At 35.9% G+C, this 22,331-nt stretch overlaps 1 protein-coding gene across 5 annotated transcripts in view; it reads left to right on the top strand.

Moving 5' to 3' along the window:
• The window catches only part of LOC127987279 (lisH domain-containing protein ARMC9), a 38,562-nt gene that overhangs the window by 5,647 nt on the left and 10,584 nt on the right, over positions 1-22,331 (top strand). For 2 of the 5 annotated variants that reach the window (XM_052589527.1, XM_052589526.1), the window contains exons 7-24: positions 1,509-1,533; positions 2,210-2,367; positions 2,477-2,575; positions 4,344-4,379; positions 6,379-6,413; positions 7,272-7,383; positions 7,670-7,762; positions 9,133-9,223; positions 13,111-13,234; positions 13,367-13,506; positions 13,694-13,770; positions 15,493-15,567; positions 16,449-16,539; positions 16,998-17,059; positions 17,205-17,303; positions 18,215-18,324; positions 19,247-19,383; positions 21,974-22,082. In XM_052589527.1, the coding sequence (XP_052445487.1) occupies positions 1,509-1,533; positions 2,210-2,367; positions 2,477-2,575; positions 4,344-4,379; positions 6,379-6,413; positions 7,272-7,383; positions 7,670-7,762; positions 9,133-9,223; positions 13,111-13,234; positions 13,367-13,506; positions 13,694-13,770; positions 15,493-15,567; positions 16,449-16,539; positions 16,998-17,059; positions 17,205-17,303; positions 18,215-18,324; positions 19,247-19,383; positions 21,974-22,082 (1,673 nt within the window). The remainder of the gene's footprint in view (positions 1-1,508; positions 1,534-2,209; positions 2,368-2,476; positions 2,576-4,343; positions 4,380-6,378; positions 6,414-7,271; positions 7,384-7,669; positions 7,763-9,132; positions 9,224-13,110; positions 13,235-13,366; positions 13,507-13,693; positions 13,771-15,492; positions 15,568-16,448; positions 16,540-16,997; positions 17,060-17,204; positions 17,304-18,214; positions 18,325-19,246; positions 19,384-21,973; positions 22,083-22,331) is intronic. The other 3 variants (XM_052589530.1, XM_052589529.1, XM_052589528.1) reach the window with 2 other exon arrangements.

The following is a 22,331-nucleotide window of genomic DNA, read 5'->3' as shown; positions in this document are numbered from 1 at the left end:
AGATTTGTAAATTATTCCACTCCTTTTTTACTCACAATTTGTACAGTGTCCAAACATTTTGGGAATCAGGTTTATACAAGAAAAAAAAAAGTTAATTTATATATATATATATATATATATATATATATATATATATATATATATATATATAGATAGATAGATAGATAGAGAGATAGAGAGAGGAATAAATGAAATGGAACAAAAAAGGACCAAGTTAAAAATCCTCAGACATTATCACTTAAATTACTTTGCTCCAGCATGTTGCCAAGTAACGTGTACATTCATCAAAACTTTGTCTATTTCAAAAAAAATGTAAAAGATAAATGTTTTCATTGGACTTTCAAAATTTGAAACATGAGAAGTATGAAAATAAGCAGCTACAGTTTTTTATGTAGTTGAGTTCATTTAGCATCATGTACAATGTGATTTCCAGTTATTAAGATCTGGAAGCAACAACATTTTTTTTATTGATTCACTGACTTTTCTTTTTCTTTGTGCATGAAATCCCCCACATGCCAGCAAGCCAATCAAAAGAAGCATAATTTTTTTATTTGGCCAACTTTGTTACACTTTGAATGACAATTAAATTTATAGTTATGTCAATATTTATCCAGTCACCAAAGTCATTCTTTCTAATGATGAGCTGGATATCTGAGCTGTTCAATCTCCTGGGGATTCAGGAGTAAAGCTACTTCATCCATACATGTCTATATGAGGAAGCAGCTTTGATCCTGAATTTCCAGTCACATTGTAAATCATGATGATAAATTTCTGTGGGTAATAATTCAGTTTGTTTTATCTAAAACAAGGTTATTCAATGCAAATTATTAACTTTTGTTGATTCATTAAACATTATCAAAATATTATGGTTGTCCTCTGATAACAGATCCTTCTGTAATTGGCTTTTCTTTGGTAGACATCAAAACGATTTCTGAAGGTTCATGTGACAATGAAGACTGGAGTAAAGTTGCTTTGCTTTGATCACATCAATAAAAAATTAACAATTATTTTACATAAGTTTTTATATAATCTACATATTAAATATAACAGACTTTAGTATTTTCATAATCTTCATTGTATTTTCCTGTATAAAGATACAAATATGTTTTAGTTAAAGTTTTAGCCATGCTAATAGCGATACTTGCCTTCAAAACAGGAAATGCAATGACTCATCATCCTTAAATAGTTTTACCTGAAATATCCGTAGGCAGCTGAACAGTGCACCTTACAGCTTTTGATATCTCTTTGTAATGGAGGAAAGCCTGAGGATTATGGTTGCGTAATAATTAATTTGCAAGGGCCTAAGTAGCTAAACGCATTTAACAGTGTCATAAAATGTTTTACAATGGACTGTGGTTTTTGAACACAAGTTGTGTGAATGTTGTGTTTGAGCAAACTGGGGTGTTTTTGTGGAGTGTTTTTGTTTGAGGGCAGGGGCAATCGCTGACATTAATCCATCAAAATGAACAATGACTTGTTGGCATGATTCCTAAACACCACAAAACCAGAACGAAGGTGGAAAAGGCAACAAAGGTGAAGTATTCTGAGCCTAATTTAATTCAAATGTGTGTATATTATATAATATAAAACTTCATATAATAAAATATAAAAAAACAGTTATAATTTTGTATCTAGTCATGATCAATTTTAGCTGTTTTATATGCATCCGATATGTCTGTAAAAATGCCCCATTGGACAAATGTTTGATTCTGTCTTGTTTGAATAATGTGATTTGGCATACAATCATAAAAATATAATTGTTCACAAAATATTAAAATTACCTTTAATCCTGAATCTTCAGTCACATGGTAAATCATGATTTTCTATTGCTACGGGTAATAATTAAATTAGTTTTAACTTAATAAAATAACAGATAATATAATAATATAATTTAATATTTTAAAAGAAGCATGTATAATTTTGTCCTTAATTAGTTGGGATTAATTAGCTGTTTTTCCTTCCTAACTGCCACCAAATGAAGTTCTACATTTTTTTTAGTTCTAAATATTTTCGCATTTGTAACATAACATGAGGAAAATCAGATTTTAGCAAGTTTTCGTTTTGCTCCCTGATTGTAGATAAAATGCACACTCAGAAGTTGTTAGCATCCTGTACTGTGGCGATGTGGCTCTTTTGCATCATGCGTGTTCACCAACCCCTTATTTGACTGGTTGTGTGTTTTTTGTTTTGTGTTTTTTCTTTCTCCTAGAAGCGATTCAGCAAATGCAGCTCTATCTGACCGAGGCGGAAAGGAAGTCGGCCAGCTGCATGAGGAGATTCACTAAACTGCAGGCTGACCATCACAACCTCATTGGCATCACGGCCGAGTTAGTGGATTCGTTGGAGGCCACAGTCCGTGGAAAGATGGCAAGGAAACACAACTTACACATTAATTACACAATTCCAACAATGCAAATAATTCCGCGGACGGGATTCCTCGTAAAATGCTCAAGGGACTGTGGTTGATGTTTTGCAGATTTCCCCAGAGTATCTGCAAGGCGTGTGTATGCGGCTCTTCAGCGGTCACATGAGACAGAGTGCTGCCCAGAGCGTAGACTTCACCAGACCGGGCACTGTGAGTCACTGCCTCCACAGAATACTGATAATGTTTATATGCATTTCAATGCATTGGATACAAATTTGCAAATCTATTTCTAAATCTATTTTTCATATTATTATCATATTATTTGCATATCCACACTCCACCCATATATCCAGTTTCTTTGTTAATTTGCAAATAAATAAATAAGATCTCTTTTTTCAGACAGTACATAGAATAAATATCCAATGTACATTGCATTAATTTATTAAAATATATCATATTATTTTAACGATTACGATTTTTACATCGCGCACATTTACTTTAGAACTGTCATTACCGTAATGTGATCTGGTATTGTGGATTGTGTTAGTGTTTGTTGCTTAAATTAACTTAAATGAAACACTTTACAATAAAAAAAAATAGCCTATACTTTTTGTTGTTACATTAATGAATCCCCATTGAAAATAATGAGTCATTAACAAAATTCTTGATTTATTATGGTAATGAAAATACAATTTTAATTAGAATTTGATAGAACAGTGCTTCCCAAACCTGTCCTGGAGGCCCCCCCGCCCTGCACCTTTTGTATGTCTCCCTTATCTCACACTCTTGATTCAACTCATCAGCTCATTAGTAGAGGCTGAAAGAACTAAATTGGGTGTGTCTGATTAGGGAGTGTGCAGGGCGCAGGTGGTCCTCCAGGACAGGTTTGGGAAGCACTGTGATAGGGCAATTAAATGTGCAAAACACACAATTTTTCAAAGGAGAAAAGTCAGAATTTGAATAAACATTTGGAATTCTAACTTTGTTTCTTGCAGTTCAAAGTAGAATTTGGTCTCTCGCAATTCTTTTTTTTAAAATTATTATTCCTCCACAGAATACAAAAAATAAAAAAGGTTATTACGTCTTTCTCACAATTCTGACTTTTTTAGAATTATGTTTCTTGCAATTCTTTTTTTATTCCTCCACGAAATAGAAAAATAAAAAAGTATTTACAACTTTCTTACAAATTGAGACTTTTTTTTCTTGCCACTGTGAGTTTATATCTCAGAATTCAGACTTCTCAGAATTATTACTTGGTCTCACAGTTCTGCATTTCTATCTTGCAGACCTCACTTTTTAACTTTTTTTAATTCCATGGTGGAAATGGGTTTTCAAAGAAATTATGACCTTGAAACTCAAACTCGTAAGCAGCTGGCACATTTGAAAGCACATAAACTTGAAAATACTGAATCTGCTTTTCTTTTGTAAACATGCTAGAAATACATGTTTGACTCCTGTGCCATGTGTTTTTGCTTTAAAAAAAACTCATTATTCTCAATGGCGATTCATAAGTGTAACAATATTAAAAAGATTTTCTATTTATTTACATCAGCATAACTTAACTTTCCCTGGGTGTGTGTGCACTTTGGATGGGTTAAATGCAGAGCACAAATTCTGAGTATGGATCACCATACTTGGCTGTATGGCACGTCACTTTTTTATGGACAGATCAAATTTTTCGGGACAGATCAAGGTGCTCACAAAGATGTTTGCTCTGATTCTCGCGAGGGGGAAATCAGGGCTAAATCGGGGTAAAAATCCTGTAGTGTGAGCCAGACCTAAGTCGCTTAAACTAACCAAATCATTTTAGTTTATAAAATGTTTTCCTACAAAAGCCAACATTTTTCACATCCAGGTCCTACAAAGAGTCACATTAGACATTGCCTTGAATGTTAGGAAATCTACATGCTTTTGTAGCTATGGTGTCCTCAATCGTATCTTCCTTTGTGTTTGTGTGTCTAATCATGTGCTCATGAAGGGATATTACTCTATGAGTCCTTATGATGATGGATATGTAAGTTGTCTTTCTTCTTGCCTTGCATGTATGACCATGAGCCCTGCCTACTCTTCCTCCTTTGTATTTTGTCAGAAAGCACTCTACTAGTTACACATCTAGTTCCCATTAGATTGCCCTAGTGTCACGGGACATCCGTCCTTGTTCGGTATACGAATACTCGGCTTTGTCCGACAGTCATGTATATTGTTTGCAGAATCCCAAAGGAAGCACGTAACACTGATTACTTTGAAGACTGTGATTCACTTGTCTCCAGTTCCCCAGAGTGGACAGTATACTTACTAAACTGTTACAACAAGGACATTCAATATACAGTGAAGGGGTCATGTCATGACTTTTTAATTTTTCTTTTAAAATAATCTGTGACTTCCTGGCGTCAGATTAAAAAAGAAAACTGAACAGCCTGCATTTGCATATCAGTGCACTTACTTTTTGTTTAGAAACTTGAGCAAATTGGCCACAGTAAAGGAAGGAAAAAACGTGTCCAAATGCAACTTTTCATAACAAGCCTTATTATATATATCAATTAAAATTGTTTTACAAGCATCTTTTTTTAAGGATGCTTAGATATTTTATCAAGATGATTACAGTAATAGTGATAATTATGTAATAATCATAAATATTAATATTAAATCCTTAAAACAAGACTAATGTAAAAACCTTTTTTGATAATAAAACTTGTTTTCATAAAGTTGAATGAATTTGAATCTGGATACATCATGGACATTATTTGTATTTTGGTGTATTATTTGTTTTTCCTTCTTCCTATTTCTGATTTGTAAATGTAGATGGTTGTGTGTTACACACACACACACAATCACACAAATTTGCTAATAATCAGAAATGTTTCTTGAGCAGCAAAGCATCATATTAGAATTATTTTGATCACGTAAATTAATTAAATTTTAACAGATATTCACACAAAAAAATTGTATTTTAAATTATATTTTACAATATTACTGTTTTTTTAAGTTTGTATTTGTATTTTTTTAATCAAATTAATGGATAAAAATACAGAAGAAAGTAATATTATAAAATATCAGCCTTGGTGAGCAGAAGAGATGGCTTTCAAAAACATTTTATATAATTATGATATATTTATAATAAAATAAGCAAAAGTGAAATAATTTTTTTTATTTTATTTTATTAATAACAATAATAAAACATTTTTATCTAATAATTGTTTTATTAATTAGAAGAAAAAAATGACAATGAATCAACTCTTAAGTTTGACATACATATAAACCATGTAATCCTTCTCTGGACCAGGATACACTCATTACGTTCAAACCCTTGTCATTGTGTAATCCACATACGCAGACAAAATGCAAATATTCAGAGCAAACACTTAAGAATTGCCAAACTTGAGAATGTTCGTATGCATAACTCCGGCTATCTGAGCTTTTCCTCAAACCAGTTTGAAGTTAAACTAGCATGACTCACACAGCCCTTCAAAGAAGGATGTTTATATATATATTTGACAGGAAAAGGAAATTTGGCCTCAGGTAACATACCCGCACACTAATATCACCATTCCTCACACTTCAAATAATGCGGAACAACCTGAGTTTGTGCTCACATGATCCACCTGCTTGTGGGTTTCGTTGTAACCCTCCCTAAGGAACAGCTTCTAATGGCATCTTTGAGATGCCAGAATTTGCCGCTCTCTTTGGCTCAGTTAGCAGTAAGTTCCTGCAGGTGCAGTGCTGTAATGAGCATTGGGAATTCCTCTCACTAACCCCCTCCAACCTCCCTGCTTTTCGACCAGGTTATTAATTTGTTTCAGGTCATTCATCGCATGTACACGTACATGTAACTCCACCGTACTGCATGCGCTCGCAACCATTGTAGAACGCATGCTAGTTAATTACTGCAACGACATTAATACTCACATACTGTAGAATAACCTTCTAACAGTTCACTAACATGCACAGATTTTTTTATTTTGTTTGCAAGCCAATGTATCAACCAATTAATTTCCTTTTTTTCCCCCATGCAGGCATCCTCAATGCTGCGCGCATCAGTCGCACCTCAGTAAGTTGTTGTTTTTTTAATTGATATAAATATTATCGAATCTCGTCTAACCAATACTAGCAGGTGTGTCTGATAAACATTTCATAACTTGATGTAATTTAGGGATTTTTACATTTGATTAATTGATCGATTGACTTTTTTTAATACCCAAAACCCCTAAATATTTTATAAGGCCAATTATATACATCATGTAAAAAAAAAATATAAAAAAAACCTAAAAGAAAAATCAGGAAAACAAAGACCTACTATGTTTGGTTTCTTTTCATTTATTTTGGACAGACAGTAGTACATATAACAATGTTTTCCACCTAGATGTGAAAATGCTAAATAGTTTTACATTATGTTAAATACATATAATCTGCAGTACATATATACATACAAGGAATAAATTGAAATATATTTGATTTAGATCGCGCTGGCACGCTTACACACACACAAAACATCCGTTCCTTGACAGCGCAGTTGATACTTTATCAAAATAAAATACAATGAACCAAACATCAGCCTCGGTGTCACTGTTGGAACTGAAATAACTTGTAACATCTATAGCTGTCAATACAATCAAATAGTTTCATTTTAGATCACCTTTAGAAACCCGGGTGAAACTGTAATCTTTGTTGTAAATTTTGTAAACGTATTTAATTCAAAACGTATGTAGTTTTGTTAACTTTTGTTTCTTTTTGAAACAACAAACTTTTATTTTTCATCTTGTACTTGTCAGATCACTCAAATGTAATTCTATAAATGCAATCAGACCAGATTATGGAAACGTGATGTTTCCAGAGATGGAAAGATTCCCATCAGCAACCTGAAGAGCCAGCTCTCATGTGCTGATTCATCATCCTTTCATCCTCTCAGGAGGCCCAAAGACGTGCCGTTGTTGCCTTCCCTTGACTACGAGAAGCTGAAGAAAGATCTAGTGAATGGATCAGATCGACTGAAGGCTTTGCTGCTTCAAGCTTTGCGCTGGGTAACTCAGAATTAGCATTAGTAATCTAAAAACATCACTGATGTACCCCGTCTTTTCTGACAAAAAAAATCACAATTAAAAAAAAAATAATAAACAACAACAAAATATTAGAATCACTGTTAATATTGGTCAAACCGCATGGTCATGATTTCTTTAAACTAAAGAATTTGTAGAATATATTTTGTTGTTTTATCTCCATCTTTGAGAATACACCCTTTAGAGTACCCAATGAGGAACAAATTGCTTTACACTTTACATGGCAATTTTTTTTTTTTTTTTTTTCCAGAGGTTAACCAGATCTCTACATGGTGAGCAAAGGGACACAGTTTTACAAGCCTTCATCAGCAATGATCTTCTGGAGCGCTACAGTTCAAAACAGGTATATTACAAAACCCTTGTTGGGAAATTATTTTTAAAGTAATTAGAACATTTCAATTTCAATTTTACAGTTTGAAAATACTATTTAAAATAGCTTTATTTTTAAAATATTATGGCCCATATGTACTAACAGCTTGCATCAGCGTAAACTGTCTTTTGGCATTAAAAAAGTACTGTCAGGATTTATTAAAGACACCCCGTGAAGAATTGGCACTGAAAAGGCAACAGTTATTTTTGCAGCTAACCGTGCTGAATATGCTTTTATAGGAATTTCCCTTTCAGATGCCATATGAACAGGAGAAGATTATTAAAATAAACCATGCAACGAGATTTACCAACATTTGCACTCAAATTACTGCTATTTGCGCCATTATTTAACGCCCAGTTAAAAAGCATGTCTTAAAGCAGGTGATGATTTGTATTTGCGCTGGTCATTATGGAAATTATCTGGCTGCATCTGTGTTCTTTAATATGTGCATTGTTAGTAAATCAAATGCAGTATTTTCCCCTCCCATCTGGGCTTTTATAGAATTGCGCTCTAACACTAATCTGGCTTTATATATCAAGGTACTGATATGACCTTGCAGGACATGGTATTTAGCTATCTTGACACATTGTTTTCAACACTGATTGCCATGTGATGCACCTATACAGTTATGTAAAGCTTTCAATTTCGTTATGCTTATCGATGCAAAAACATCTCTGTTTCTTTTATGTGGAGGTGTCATGCTGTCGACTGGGCTGAATAAATAAACATGGAGCTTCACATAAAAATATAAACAATCTAGTCCATTGTCCACATAGACTCAGTGATTGGTATATTTGTTTAAATATATTGTAGGATATTTTAGGATAGTATGGAAATTTATAAATGAACCCTTTATGTAATATCAAAATATTTAAATTGCATTTCTATCTAGATTTTGATATATGTTTGTTTTGTGGTTCACTATGAGTGCACTTACACCACAGCAATTAAAACACTTAAAATAAATAGTGCTGTCTATGACCTAGTTCATTTCTAAAATGTTTACCAACTGTCTGTCTCAGGTATTTAGGATGAAGCTGAATGTGGATGATCAGGTTTCAGCATATTATGTGATATCTTGACTCAAAGTCTTCCAATCATTGTCAGCAAGTTCCTTAGGGCAATCGAGTCAGATAATAGCATACGTGCTTTAGCTCTTTATTCAGGCTGAACATCAATATTTCATGTTACTAAAATACAGAATAAACTTGGAAGGCAGACAAAGTAATCCTTTTCACATTAATGAACAACTAATTGAACCAAAAGCCATATGAAAAAGCAAAAAAAGAAAAAAGAAAATGGCCAAATACATTTTTGACTAACCAGTTGTGTTAACATTACAGAAAACTGTTCTTAATCTGATGAAATCCAAAAATGAGATCGTCAGACAGTATATGGCACGACTCATCAATGCCTTTGCCTCTTTGTGTGATGGTAAGTGAAAATGGTTTCAGTTCAAGCTAAGATGTCTTGTTTTGTTTGTTCCAGTTTTCTTATTTTTCTTCCTTAAACCAGTTTGACATCAGAGAGTGTAAAAAACTTGTGATTTCAGCTCATTCATCATAAACACACATCCCTCCGATGCTCTAGGTGGCGCAATAATGTGCAAAAAAAAACAGGCTAGAATTTAAATTCTGATCCTGATTTTGTGGGAATTTGCCATTTTATGAAAAACATATTTTTTTACTTAAGATGTGGTAACATTAAACGTTGTTCTGTGAAGTTTTGCAGGCTAAATCTATTTATTTCAATAGGAATTCACACTATTGCTACACTACATTCATTGCATTGGTTGCTATATTCGTTATGCTATTCAAAGTAACCAGAGAAACCTTTTATGTCTAAAAATGTTGCTGAAAATTAAGCTAATGTGTAAACAGACATGGCAGGATGGTTCCAATACGCCCCCTCCACGTATTCCTCAGAAGCCCAATTCCATTACTCCAGCCCCAATTGGCTGGCAGACATGATGTTGCATCAGGGAGTGGCTCCATCTTCTTGGTATAAAACGAGAGTCGCAATGTCATTATGATTTTCAAAAACCTCTTCTTGCTTCACACCAGAAGCCTATCCAACTCTGATAGCCATCAACTAATCTCCATGCAGGTTGCTGGCTTATCATTCTGATACTGTGGTTATAGTCAATCTGTTGGCCACCATGCCGCTTTTGCCTAGCCTTCATTCAGCATTCCAGTTCATTCTTAGGGTCATTCAGTACCACAACTATGGCTGCAGCAATGCAGACTACCATAGCTAGCGAGGGACAGCCGTGGCTTTTGCCAGAACAAGATCTCATGCAAAGACACACACCAGGTCAGCTGTGCATGTCTTGGCCTGAAACATGCTCAAATGGTGGTCAATTGTCCCGGATTTACCATGAAGAAGGTAAATCCGTCACAGGTTAGCACGCCAAGCTAGCTTGTCTGGCAATGATCCCCTCATGTCAGCTAGTCCTGCTCCGGTTTCCAACCCTCAGGTACCCATTCCTGTAGAGCTAGCCACCGTGGTAAATGGACTGCATTTATATAGCGCTTTCAACAGACCACATGGCCATCCAAAGCGTTTTACACTGTCCTCAGCACAGACGAGGGGAGGAGGGCGTGTTTGAATTTGAGGAAGAGGGGCAATCGGATTTCCTTTTCTCTGAAGAGGAGGAAGATTTTGAGGATTCCCCTTTTCTCCCCCTGCGCATCCGGCAAAACCTTACAGCGGGATCCACGGAGGAGGCAGGCGGGGCACCATCCTCTCCGCTTCTTAGTGTGGATCTACAAGATGTGTGCAAATGTGCTGCGGAGAAAGTTGCTTCCAGTCAAGCTTGAACAACATCGCTCTGCTCGCCGCATACTAGGCTGATCTACAATATAAGTTGTCTTCACACCAAGTCAGACACAGTGAGAAGAAATCTGTGTTGTCACAGGCGATTTGGCTATGTGATGGTGCTGGAACACTGCAAATAAACTATCGGTGAGAAGGCACTAAGTCCTGTTGGGTGCTGAGAACAGTACAGTACAATTACAGACTGCATTTTGCCACTTCTCTGGTGGAATCAGCTCTAATAGGCATTCCCTAAGGCAGACTATTTATGAGAGAGTTTCAATGCTGGGTAGCTTCCCTGAGACTAGACCCGTTATGGCACTCCTGGAGGAGAGTGAGAGTGATGTCCGCTGCAGTCTTGGCACTGTGTCAATGGCAGAGGCCATGCTTTCTGGTACAAGGGGTACTGATGGGCATTGTCCAGACCAGGAAGGTCATAACGTTGGGCAGTGCCATTGTCACATAAACTACTTGGAAATGCTGGCCATATTTCTAACGTTGAAGCATTATCTTCCTTTTCTGAAAGGGCATCATGTTCTCATGAGAATGGACAACACTACAGTTGTGGCAAACATAATCAGACAGGAAGGTATCAGATCACTCCCTTTACACATATTGGCACACAAACTGATTTTGTCAAGCAATGCCAGTATTTTATCCCTGAGAGCGACACACATACAAGGCATCATGAACTGGGGTGCAGATCTGTGGTCCAGTGGAAATCCCCTTTTTGGAGAGAGGAAACTGAACAAGAATGTGGTTGGTCAAATTTGGAGTAGGTTCGGCAGAGCGACAGTGGATCTCTTCACGTTGCAGGACAATGCTCTCTGCCCTCTGTTCTTCTTTCTGTAGGATCAGAGCGTGCCTCTGGGAATAGACACACACATGAGTGGTCCTGCGTTCTCCTGTACGCATTCACACTGATTGCATTGATATCTCCAGCCCTTCACAGAGTGAGGGAGGAGGGTCTAGAATTATACTGGTTGCTCCGCGATGGTCAGGGAAATTTTGGCCATTGGAGGTCATACATATGCTGCACGCAGAGCCATGGTCCCTGCCACTGCGTTGGTGTGTGGCTTCAGCAACGCACGTAATTGAAATTCAAGCATTTTCTGTGAAATCAGTGTGTATGCAATTTATGCCAGGGGACACGGGTGCTTTTGAAACCAAATCCTGCATTTATGCCCAAGGTGGTTAATTCTATTGTTCATCTCAAGTTAAGAGCCTTTAACCCACCGCCTTTTGCTTCAGCAGAACAGCAAAGGCTGGATATGTTATATCCGGTGCGTGATTTACGCATTTACACAGAGAGGACTAAAGGGTTCAGAGTGAGTGATCAGCTGTTTGTGTCTTGGGCGAAGTCGCATATGGGAAAGCCGATTACTAAACAGCATTTATCCCACTTGATAGTGAAGGCAATTTCTCTTGCATATTTCGTAAGGGTCTTTCGCCTCCTTATGGCTTACGTGCTCATTCAACGAGAGCAATGTTAACGACATGGGCCCTCTTTAAAGGGGTTACATTACAAGATGTTAAGCGGTGAGTTGGTCCTCACCGCACACATTTGGGAGCTTCTATAAACTGGATGATACAGCTCAAACGTTTGCACATGCCGTTTTGAGCATTGGATTTTTCTGTTTTAACCATTGAATCTGTTTTAACCAGCCCTATAATAGTTTCTTTGGTTGGCAGGAGGCTTCGAGACAGGCTATCTGGCAATACGGGATTAAGGATATCCTATAGTGAGACGCTGAAAGTATGCTTGAAAGAGAACAATAGGTTGCTTGCGTAACCCTGGTTCTCTGATAGCCTTAAGTGAGGTGTATCACCAGAACACCCTCCTTGCTGTGCGAAGCAAGAAGAGGTGTGTTTGTTTTGAATATCGTCATGATGTTGCGTCACTTGTTTTATTCCGAGAGGAGGGAGCCACTCCCTGACGCAATGTCATGTCTGCCAATCAATTGGGGCTGGCGTAATGGAATTGGGCTTCTGAGGAATATGCGTAACATCTCACTTAATGCTATCAGAGATCCGGTGTTATGCAAGTAACCTATTGATTTATATTTCAACCTATTATTTAAGTTTCACAAAAAAATTATATTGTGACCTTTATGTGGATCAGTGACTGTAAACAGGGACACACGTTTTATTAATAAATTCTGAATTGGTGGGCTAGAAACAAAATCCTGATCCTGAACACATTGAGCATGTGTGGATTGTGTTGGCCATTTGGCATTTAATAATAAAAACTACTTTTTCAAACTCGAAATTTCATAAGCTACATATAAATTCAATTGTATTCAAATGTTACCCCACCTTTTTTCATTTGGCAGATATAGGCTTATTCCGTGGCCCAAAATTATAAATTGTTGTTGATTTTGAGCGAAATGTAATTAACTCCTTTTTGCCAAAATTTACAGAATTTGTATTTCATTGTATTACATTGTGTAAACATCTTTAGTTCGGAAACATGTTTAATGTCATCTCATGCACTGTTGCACACCCAGGACGCATGTACCTGTCTCAGATACCCTCTTTACTGAGGTTTCTGCTTGATTCTCTGAAGACTGAAGAGAAAGAGTCTGTTACTCGAGAAAACGTGCTAGCAGCACTGCAGAAACTCAGCCTCAGGTATGCCTTTTGCTAATAAATGTTAATAAAGACACGGACTGAAATCATGTTTACAGTTTTTTTTCTGACCTTTGAAAAGTGTGTAAACCATGTTGAAATATGAGGTGTTTGTACATTTTCTGCTATGTGCAGACGAGCTCAGCAATCTGCTATGATCAGAGATGGTCTGATTGGCTGGTTGGTCAAAGAGCTCCATGACTCCGACTGTTTGTCTGACTACACGCTTGAATATGCCATCTCCCTCCTCATGAACCTCTGTCTGCGCACTCAAGGTAACGATACACTGGCACAATGATCTAATAATCAATACCTGTCAGAGAAATAAAAGTATGTTTAAACAATTGTATTATTGTTCATCAGCCTTTTTTAGTTTGCACTCTTTTATTTGATTTGCTAAAGTAAATAGAGAAGTGTACTATAATCAGAGCAGTATTTATTATAGTAAGTCTCACATTTCAGGAAAGAAGAAATGCGCAGAGGAGGCCAAGCATGTCCTAATTGTCCTGACGGAGCTTCTGGGACATGAGAACCATGAGGTAAAGCAGTTATTGCTCAAGCGCTATATGCACAAACAAGGCTTGTTATTTGAGCTTGTTCACCGCCTTCCTGATTGGTGAATACCACAAGGCGTCAATTAACTTAGGCCTTTTTACGTCAGCCGATTCTGAAATAAGAATGCTTTGTCAACTTTGGATTTTAAAAGTTTGTCTTGCAAGTGTTCCTTGAAGATTTCACTCCCTTTTTTGAAACATTTTAATTGGGGAATCAAGCCTACACTATTATTTAATAAAATATTAATAAATTTGCTCAGCACCTAATTAAACCTAATTAAAATTTTTTAGACCAGCATACTTATAATTTCCTTAGTTGCAGAAGAGGTTCCAAAGACAACACACTCAGTCTTATTAGTATTAAGATGAAGACAATTCCTTGTTAACAAGGATTTAATCTTGCATAAGCACTGTACAAATTCATCAAAGGATTGAGAGCCTTTTGGATCAATTGGAATATATAACTGAATCTCATCAGTACATAGATGATGTATAATATTAAAGGTAGGGCTGCACGATGTGTCGTCCACAATAGTGACATCGCAGGATGTGCGATGTAGGCTGTCGTAGTTGATCTGTTATTCATTAACTGTACGGGCCAGCTGCTCCCCGGCCCTTGACGAATGTGATTCGCGGATTAATTGCACAGCTTAACCATCATAGAGTGAAAGTTTATCATTGACAGGACTGAAAAACACATGCAAGTTTAACAGGGCAGAGAGAGAGAGAGTGCGCGCGAGAGACAGAGAGAGAGAGCGCGAGAGAGACAGACAGAGAGAGAGAGCGCGCGAGAGAGACAGAGGGAGAGAGAGAGCGCGCGAAAGAGACAGAGAGAGAGCGTGCGCGAGAGATACAGAGAGAGAGAGAGCGCACGCGAGAGAGAGACAGAGAGACAGAGAGAGAGAGAGAGAGAGCACGCGTGAGAGAGACCGAGAGAGAGCGAGCCGTCTTCAAACAACACGAGCGCTGTCTTGCTCTCTCTCCCTCGTGCATATTAATCAATTGACACGATGGTGTTGATGTTTAAATCATTTAAAATGAGAATGTAAGTGTGCTCACACCATTTTTGTTTGTAAGAAAAAATTGCAATATATATCGCAGAAAAATAAAATATCGCAATGTCATTTTTTCCCAATATCGTGCAGTCCTAATTAAAGGTATAACAAAACTTGCCTAATGGGCATATATACAAAAACAATAATCTAGGCCCTAGCATAGAACCCTGTGGCACACCACTATGTAATTTAGCTCATGTAGAGCACAAATTCCAAATGCAAAACAAAAAAGACCTGTCCTTTAAATATGACTTAAACCAATCTACCTTAATATGAATAACATCTTTCAAATGCAGCAATAAAATGCCATGCCACTGCGTTGGGTATTCATAGTAATAAGTAAAAAAAAAAAAAAAATAATAATTTGTTATAAAGCAAATGACAAAAATAAAATACATTTCAGTTTTAAAGCTGCTCTGCCAAAGACAGTATTGTCACTTTAGATCATTTAGTGTAATGATGATTTAATATAACTCAATAACAGTTGTAAAGTTGATTAAATGTCAAACATAATGTACAAAGTGTACAAAGCTTTTATAGTTAACTATTTTATGATATGTCTCCAAACTTTGGCTGTTAGTGGATAAAAGTGTCTGGGATGCTGAAGTTTCAAATGTTCATTGCATGTTTGTGTTCATGTATGCAAATATAGATTCGGTACTATGTGAATGGAGCATTATACAGCATCCTGTCCATGCCAGAGATACGAGAGGAAGCCAAACAGATGGTATGTGTTCAATCATAGTTCATTCACAGGTGCAGAACATCAAGATTTTTGCTTTGACTCCAATGAATAATACATATCCAATTCATTGCATTTTCAATAACAGCCAAATCTTTCAAAGTTAAACAGCGTTGTATGATGCAACAAATGAAAAGGTTACATTTCAGAAAAAAAACCAAGGAAGCATTAAATTGATGAAAATAAAGTAAAAATATTTATTTCCAATAAATGTTGTTTTTTGTATCTTTTCATCAAAGAATCCTTAATTGTTATATATCTATATCTCTATCGATTAAATTTATTTATTTATTTATACATGTATGGGTTATATATGGGTACCTTTCAACCCTCGCTTCACAATTCTCAAAAAATGTTGTTTTAATTTTCCATTCACTATATGTCATTTCAATAATGGTACTCAATCAAGTACTATAGAGACATATAAGCTGATCAAATTTAATGAGCAGTGCATGGGACAAAATAACTCGCATCCTCTTACACAAAAAAATAAATGAATTAATAAAATAAATAAAAAAAAAAACTGGAAAATAATAGAGCCAAGTAATGCTTATGTTATGAATATAAAAAAGAAACTTAACCTAATATAACACATACTTTCATAGTCATTTTTATGTCATCATGGCAAATGAGTTAAGTACACCAAAAGGCACCCTACAGTGAAAGGGACTCATATATACATATATATGCAGATGTTGTGATTCTTCTCCAAGCTTGTCTCTTGCATAATTCGTTTATTTATTTTTTTGGAATCCCTGTGGAGAAGATAGACAAGAAAAGTCCCATAGTGACCCATACGGATGGGTTTGCTATTTGACTACAATCACATAATACAGAAAATGTGATTATTTTGTTGTTGCATTTAGAGTATGGAGGAGATCTTGCACTGTTACAGTAAAGAAGAAAATCCTGAACTCAACAGGCAGATTGAATTCATAATCAAACAGCTTAACTCAGGTAAGGAAAAAAGCGGCAAAAAATTGTTCACCTTAAAAATGAAAAATAGATTTAAAATAATAATAATAATAATACATGTGTGATTGCCTTATTTAACCCATGTACACAAAACTCCTTGGAACACAAAAAGATAATTTTTTAACAATATCCCAGTCTAATTTTTTCTGTAAAATAATGAATGAAAACTAGGTATCAGGTTCAAAAGGAATGAAAAAGCCCCATAAAAGTATCACAGCCTTGGTCAGTGTGACCAAATAATTAGTTTGACAGCTTTTAATTCTGCTTTTATGAATTATTATTATTTTTTTATTCACTCACTGTTCAAGTTTACTGAATTGCAAATATTTGCCAGGATATTCCTCAAAAATGCATCTGCTGCTTTCCACAGTTTATTCCCCATATTTATGTCATTATTTTACCGATTCCTTTGTATTCATTTATGATTCTGCCATCTACAGTGGGCATCCCTGAACATGAACCTGAGTCGGATGATGAAGATGATGAGGAGGATGATGATGAGGTTATTCACTTTGGTCATGTATTCAATACAAGATAATTGCTCAACATGACTTCTGATACCACAGAACAGGCTATCACTGTGATTTGCGTTTGATTGGCAGTTTCCCACTCAGTCCTTTGACCGAATTCTTTGATCTTGTTGACAGGAAGATGTTATGGAGGCAGACCTAGATAAAGAGGAAGTCCTGCAGCCTCAGCCAAAAGAGCTCAGTGGAGAATCTTTGCTGACAACAGAGTATCTCGGGGTAAACCATCACTCTACAGTATATTTATGATATTATGAAAGAAACCAGAAACTGGTCCAGAGTTTCACATGAAAGGGTGTTGTAGGTTAAAACATGCGAATGATAAATACAAGAGGACTTTTTAAAGTCAGTTGAATTTACTCACCCACAGGCCATCTAAGATATATTGGATTTTTTTTTCTTCACTAGAATGTTAAAGATTTTTAGCTGAAACCGTGGTCCTTGGTGATTCGTAAAATGCAAGTCAACAACTACCATCGCTTTGAGAGTCAAAATGGCAAATACAGACAACAAAATTAATACCTGTGGCTCCTGACGATATATATTGAAGTCTTATGAAGTGAAACGATCAGTCTGTGCAAGAAACTGAACATTATTACCGATAATCCAGAGCATCAGACAAGTCTGTTTGTTTCAGTGAACTAGATTAATTCATTTGTTTATGTAATCAAGCAATGAAATAACATATATGAAGTTATATTTTTAAAGCACCCAATAATGATGTGAAATATAAGTGTTTTACATTTCTGAAGCATATAAAGTGAAAAAACTTCAACAGCTCAACTTTATACATTAACAATAAGAAACTGTAAAAATGTTCATTTCACTTCTTCATTCAAAGTGCTTAGTTCACCTATGCGCATATGAGCAGCGAACTGTTTCCTCAGTGACTGTTGGAGGAACTGGAGCACTGAATGAGTTCACAAAAACCAGCATTATAAGATTATATATACGCCAGTGTCAGGCATCTGAAAGTAACTTGTAGATCTGTTTCATACAGTTCAGATTTCGTGAACTGAACCAGTTCAAAAGAATGATTCCTTTGTGAGCTGTTGAGAAACCGTTATACATGTTGTTTTGTTTGCGATGCTGGATGAGCAAATGCTAAGTATCTTTATGATGCTTTGTAGATAATGACCAACATGGTGAAGATGAAGAGAAGATCATACCCTCCATCATCTCGCAGCATAGATGAGCCCCTCCAGCGGCCCGTTACGCCCAGTTCCCACAAAAACACCATGTAAGAACCAATTTCTGAATGCCTGTTCACATCAAGAGGAATATTTGGTGTTATTTTAGAAACAATCTTATGCTTGTTTGACACTGTATGTCAGTTTAGCATTACTTTAAATGTATTATCATGGTGGAATGGTTTTATAGATTCATTTCAAATCAAGATCCATGAAGTCAACGTATATTTTTTATTCATGTGACTTTGAGTTTAAAACCATCTTGCATGCTAATTTTAGAATCGTTCAGAGAATCAATTTGAGATGATTATGCAAGCTACTACCAACACAGTGACTCTTTTGCCCACAGTAGAAGTGCTCCTTTCACATTTTTCCTTGCCAATCCAAGTAAATAGTTCTTCCCTTAAGACAAATAATCTTAATGTGCATGCGGGATATGCAAGACTCCATCCACTCTTAGATATATTCTCATTGTTTCTATTGAAGCTAATGAAACGGTGATGGGAATGACTGCAGACAATTGGTTGCGTGACTCTTACTGTTTTAACCTTGGTGCTCTGGAATGTTATGAATGAAAGAACACAACATTGTTATTATGCCCTTGATTGGGTGAGAACATATTTGAGCCTTTGTAGATATAATTTATCCAAATCCTTGAATAATATAATAATTAGATAATATAATATCCTCTCAAAAGGACTTGGAGTAGACAAGGTTGAATGGACGCCATTTAAGCCTGGAGGAATAGTTAAAAATTTGTATATAAATATATTCCATACTAGAATTGTTTTTTGTTTTTTTAATTCATTTATTTATTTTTTAACTACTACTTAAAGGAACCATCATTTTGCCATTACACATACTGTTTCTGAATTTCCTAAATTAATTTTCTGTTTCGTCAATTAAATTAAAACTCATCCGGCATGTTGGACTTGGTAATGCATATCTGTATATGTGTATTTTCCTGTACAGAGCTGGTGGTGATGGAGTCTATGCTATTACCCGCCAAAGAAGTGAGGATAGCCCCGCCCATTCTCGCTTTAGTTCCCGCCCACCCACTCGCACCGGCAGCCGCCCCAGCACTGCTGAATCCATCCACCAAACTTTGGGTATGTGTGCTGTCGATTTAAATATTTAAATATGTAGTCCAGCATGTCTTAATTTGGTTTTTCACTTTGTTTGTTTTTTTTACATTGATTTACATCCTTTTTCATCCTGCTCAAAAGTTATGCTTTTGTAAAGTTGTTATTTCACCTATTGCTCGATGTCATTGTTTTGTAACCCTTCATTAAGATGATACCACAGTTCCATCTTTAATAAATATTCAATGTTTCTCTGAAATGATTAAATTTCTGAGGATTTTAGCTTGGACTGTGCTTTCGTGGTTCTCTCATTTCCGTTCCAAGTGCACAGCCTGATGAAATCACTTTGATGTGGTTTTCAGTGCCTGCAGGCGAGGATTTGTCTGAGAACGCTACCATCCAAGCACGATATCAGACAAAGCCTGATATGAATTGTTGAAGTTGTGCGTGTGTTGTCAAATTTCATAATTCTTTTCTCTGAAACATAGTTAATCATTTCCATCAGTAGAATATGTTGTTTGTTTGCATCAATGTGTATTCTTTTCTTTTTATTACGTATCAGATATGCAATTTTATTCAGCCATTTTATGAACATTTAGGACCTCTAAATAAAGTTTAAAACTCTGATTTGGGGGATTGAAAAAAAAAAGAAAATAAATAATAAAATGCTACAAATGAAGTTAGCAAAAAGGCTGGGTATGGAGTTTGATAATTTTCAGGCACCGATCGAATTGCCTCGATACCATTGAGTATCGAAAAACATCTTGTTGTTCAGTACCAAACGTCGATACCTAAGGGGTTAATCTTCGATACCTAAGGTTAATCTAACGTGAGCAAATTAGCCTCCAGCACTAGTGTGTTCGATCGACCACAGAGCACCACTCACATAATTTACCATAAAATTACATTATATTTGTCCCAAATTATTGTTAATGTACATAAACATGTCATCTTAGGCTGTAAGATTGTGTATTGTGCATCTTTCAACACAACGTTTGTCTTTTTCTCCATATACTTTATATAGAGAGCTAATAATAGCCATTGATCAAGTTTTCTTTTTCGGTTTGCTCTGTTTTGTCAAACACGTATTTCAATCTCATCGACACATCTTTAATTCCTGAAGTGAACTTTTATTTTAACTGTTTTATGTTAACTGTTAGACAAAGCATGCAGTTTTCAAACATATTTACTTTAACTTCTTAAGTGATATCAATAGTATGACATTTTAGACGCTTCCAAAAAAAAAAAATGTGTATATATACATATATTACATTTTTTTAAATCGCTGGATTTTGGTAGTTACATGGCCGTAGTGACCCCAACCCCAATAAATGCAATGCTACATTTACACTGGTGCGTTTTTGGATAATATAATCTTGTTAAAGTTTATTTCATAAAATTGGTATTAAAAAGCATTATTGAGGAACTGGTATCGAAGTCGAGGAAAAAAATTTGACGAGACCCAGCCCTAGTTAGCACAAATAGTCAAGCAAGGACTTGTTGATATTATTAAAAATCTCACAATTTAAGGATGAAAAAAAAAAAAAAAAAGTTTTGATAACCTTGGTAATGATTGAGTATTTGATTTTATTTGATAATTTTGGTATTGTATAAATGTTTGGTCATTATTTTTCCATTTTGGTAACAGTTGAATGTTTGATCTCTTTAAAAACTTTGGAAATGCCTGAGTATTTGATCTGTCATTTTGGATACAGAGCTGAAAGTTGTTTTTAATGACTATGGTAACAGGGCTGAATGTTTGTTAATTGTTATAACTTTGGTAACAGGGCTAAATGTTGGATCGTTTCAATGACTTTGGTAACAGGGTGGAATTTTTTATTGTTTTAATGACTTTGGTGACAGGGTGGAATGTTAATAACTTTGGTAAAATCTGAACATTTTATTTTTTTGAAAGACTTTGGTAACAGGGCAAAATTTGTGATTGTTTTATTGTCATTGGTAAAAGGGGCTGAGTATTTTGATGTTTTAAATTCTGTAAAGGCTGAGCATTTGATTATTTTAATGACTTTGATGATGGGGCTTAATGTTTGATCATTTTAATGACTTTAGTAACAGGGTTGAATGGTTGAACTTGGCAAATGTGGTCAGTGCAAGAAGTACATAAATGGGATGTGTTTGTTTTGGTGCTTTATCAGACAATAATTTGTAAGCTATTTGTGGATTGCATAATAAAATGGATGGTTCTGGTTCTACAATCTGATTGGATGAGCCATGTTCAAAGCAGTTTGCAGTTACAAACACCAAAAAATAGTGTGCGATTTATTAAAAATAATAATAATAGCAGAATCAGCTTTGCAAAATCTCTTCAAAATTACTTTCCTCTCATTGTGCTTTTTTAGCTTTTGTCTTAGCAATTATATTGTATCATTTATGGGGCAACTGTTTAATTTATCTCTCAGTAACTTTCTCTTTTAGCAGCTATTCTTGTTCAATTTCCTTAAGAACAGTAACCATATAGCACATCTCTCCTAGACCACTTTACATTTCCTTATGAAAGTGAACAGCTCTCAGGTCCTTCACTGTGGCGTGTGTGTGTTAATGATGTCAGCCGCGTGTGAGGTGTGTGTGTGACATCTTTTGGTCTTTCTCCAATCAGCAACCGATTCAGAATGCTGGCGTTCCTCTGTGGAATCAGGGCTTACGGGGTCCCCAGAAAGACGTGTACCTCCATCAGGCCCAAACAACACAAACGGCCACCCATACAGGTAGGTTTGCTCTCCATTCCATGCATTTTTAGTCCAACGTTACCCATCTCTGGATCTTCCACCTCTGTGGTACCTTACCAAGAGGTTTAAGGATCCGGGTGCGACATTCCATGCTCACTGTGGCAAGACATATCTAAAATGTAAAGGTCCACAGGATCCAGTGTTATCAAGCGTGTCATAGGCTGTAACTTGGCTATGGAATTCAGCGAGCTGGAGAGAGACCAGAGGAATTTGGGAGTTGGAGCAAGG

This window comes from Carassius gibelio, chromosome B22 (genome assembly GCF_023724105.1).
Source record: "Carassius gibelio isolate Cgi1373 ecotype wild population from Czech Republic chromosome B22, carGib1.2-hapl.c, whole genome shotgun sequence".
NCBI lineage: Eukaryota > Metazoa > Chordata > Actinopteri > Cypriniformes > Cyprinidae > Carassius > Carassius gibelio.
This window is presented reverse-complemented; position numbering and strand designations above follow the sequence as displayed.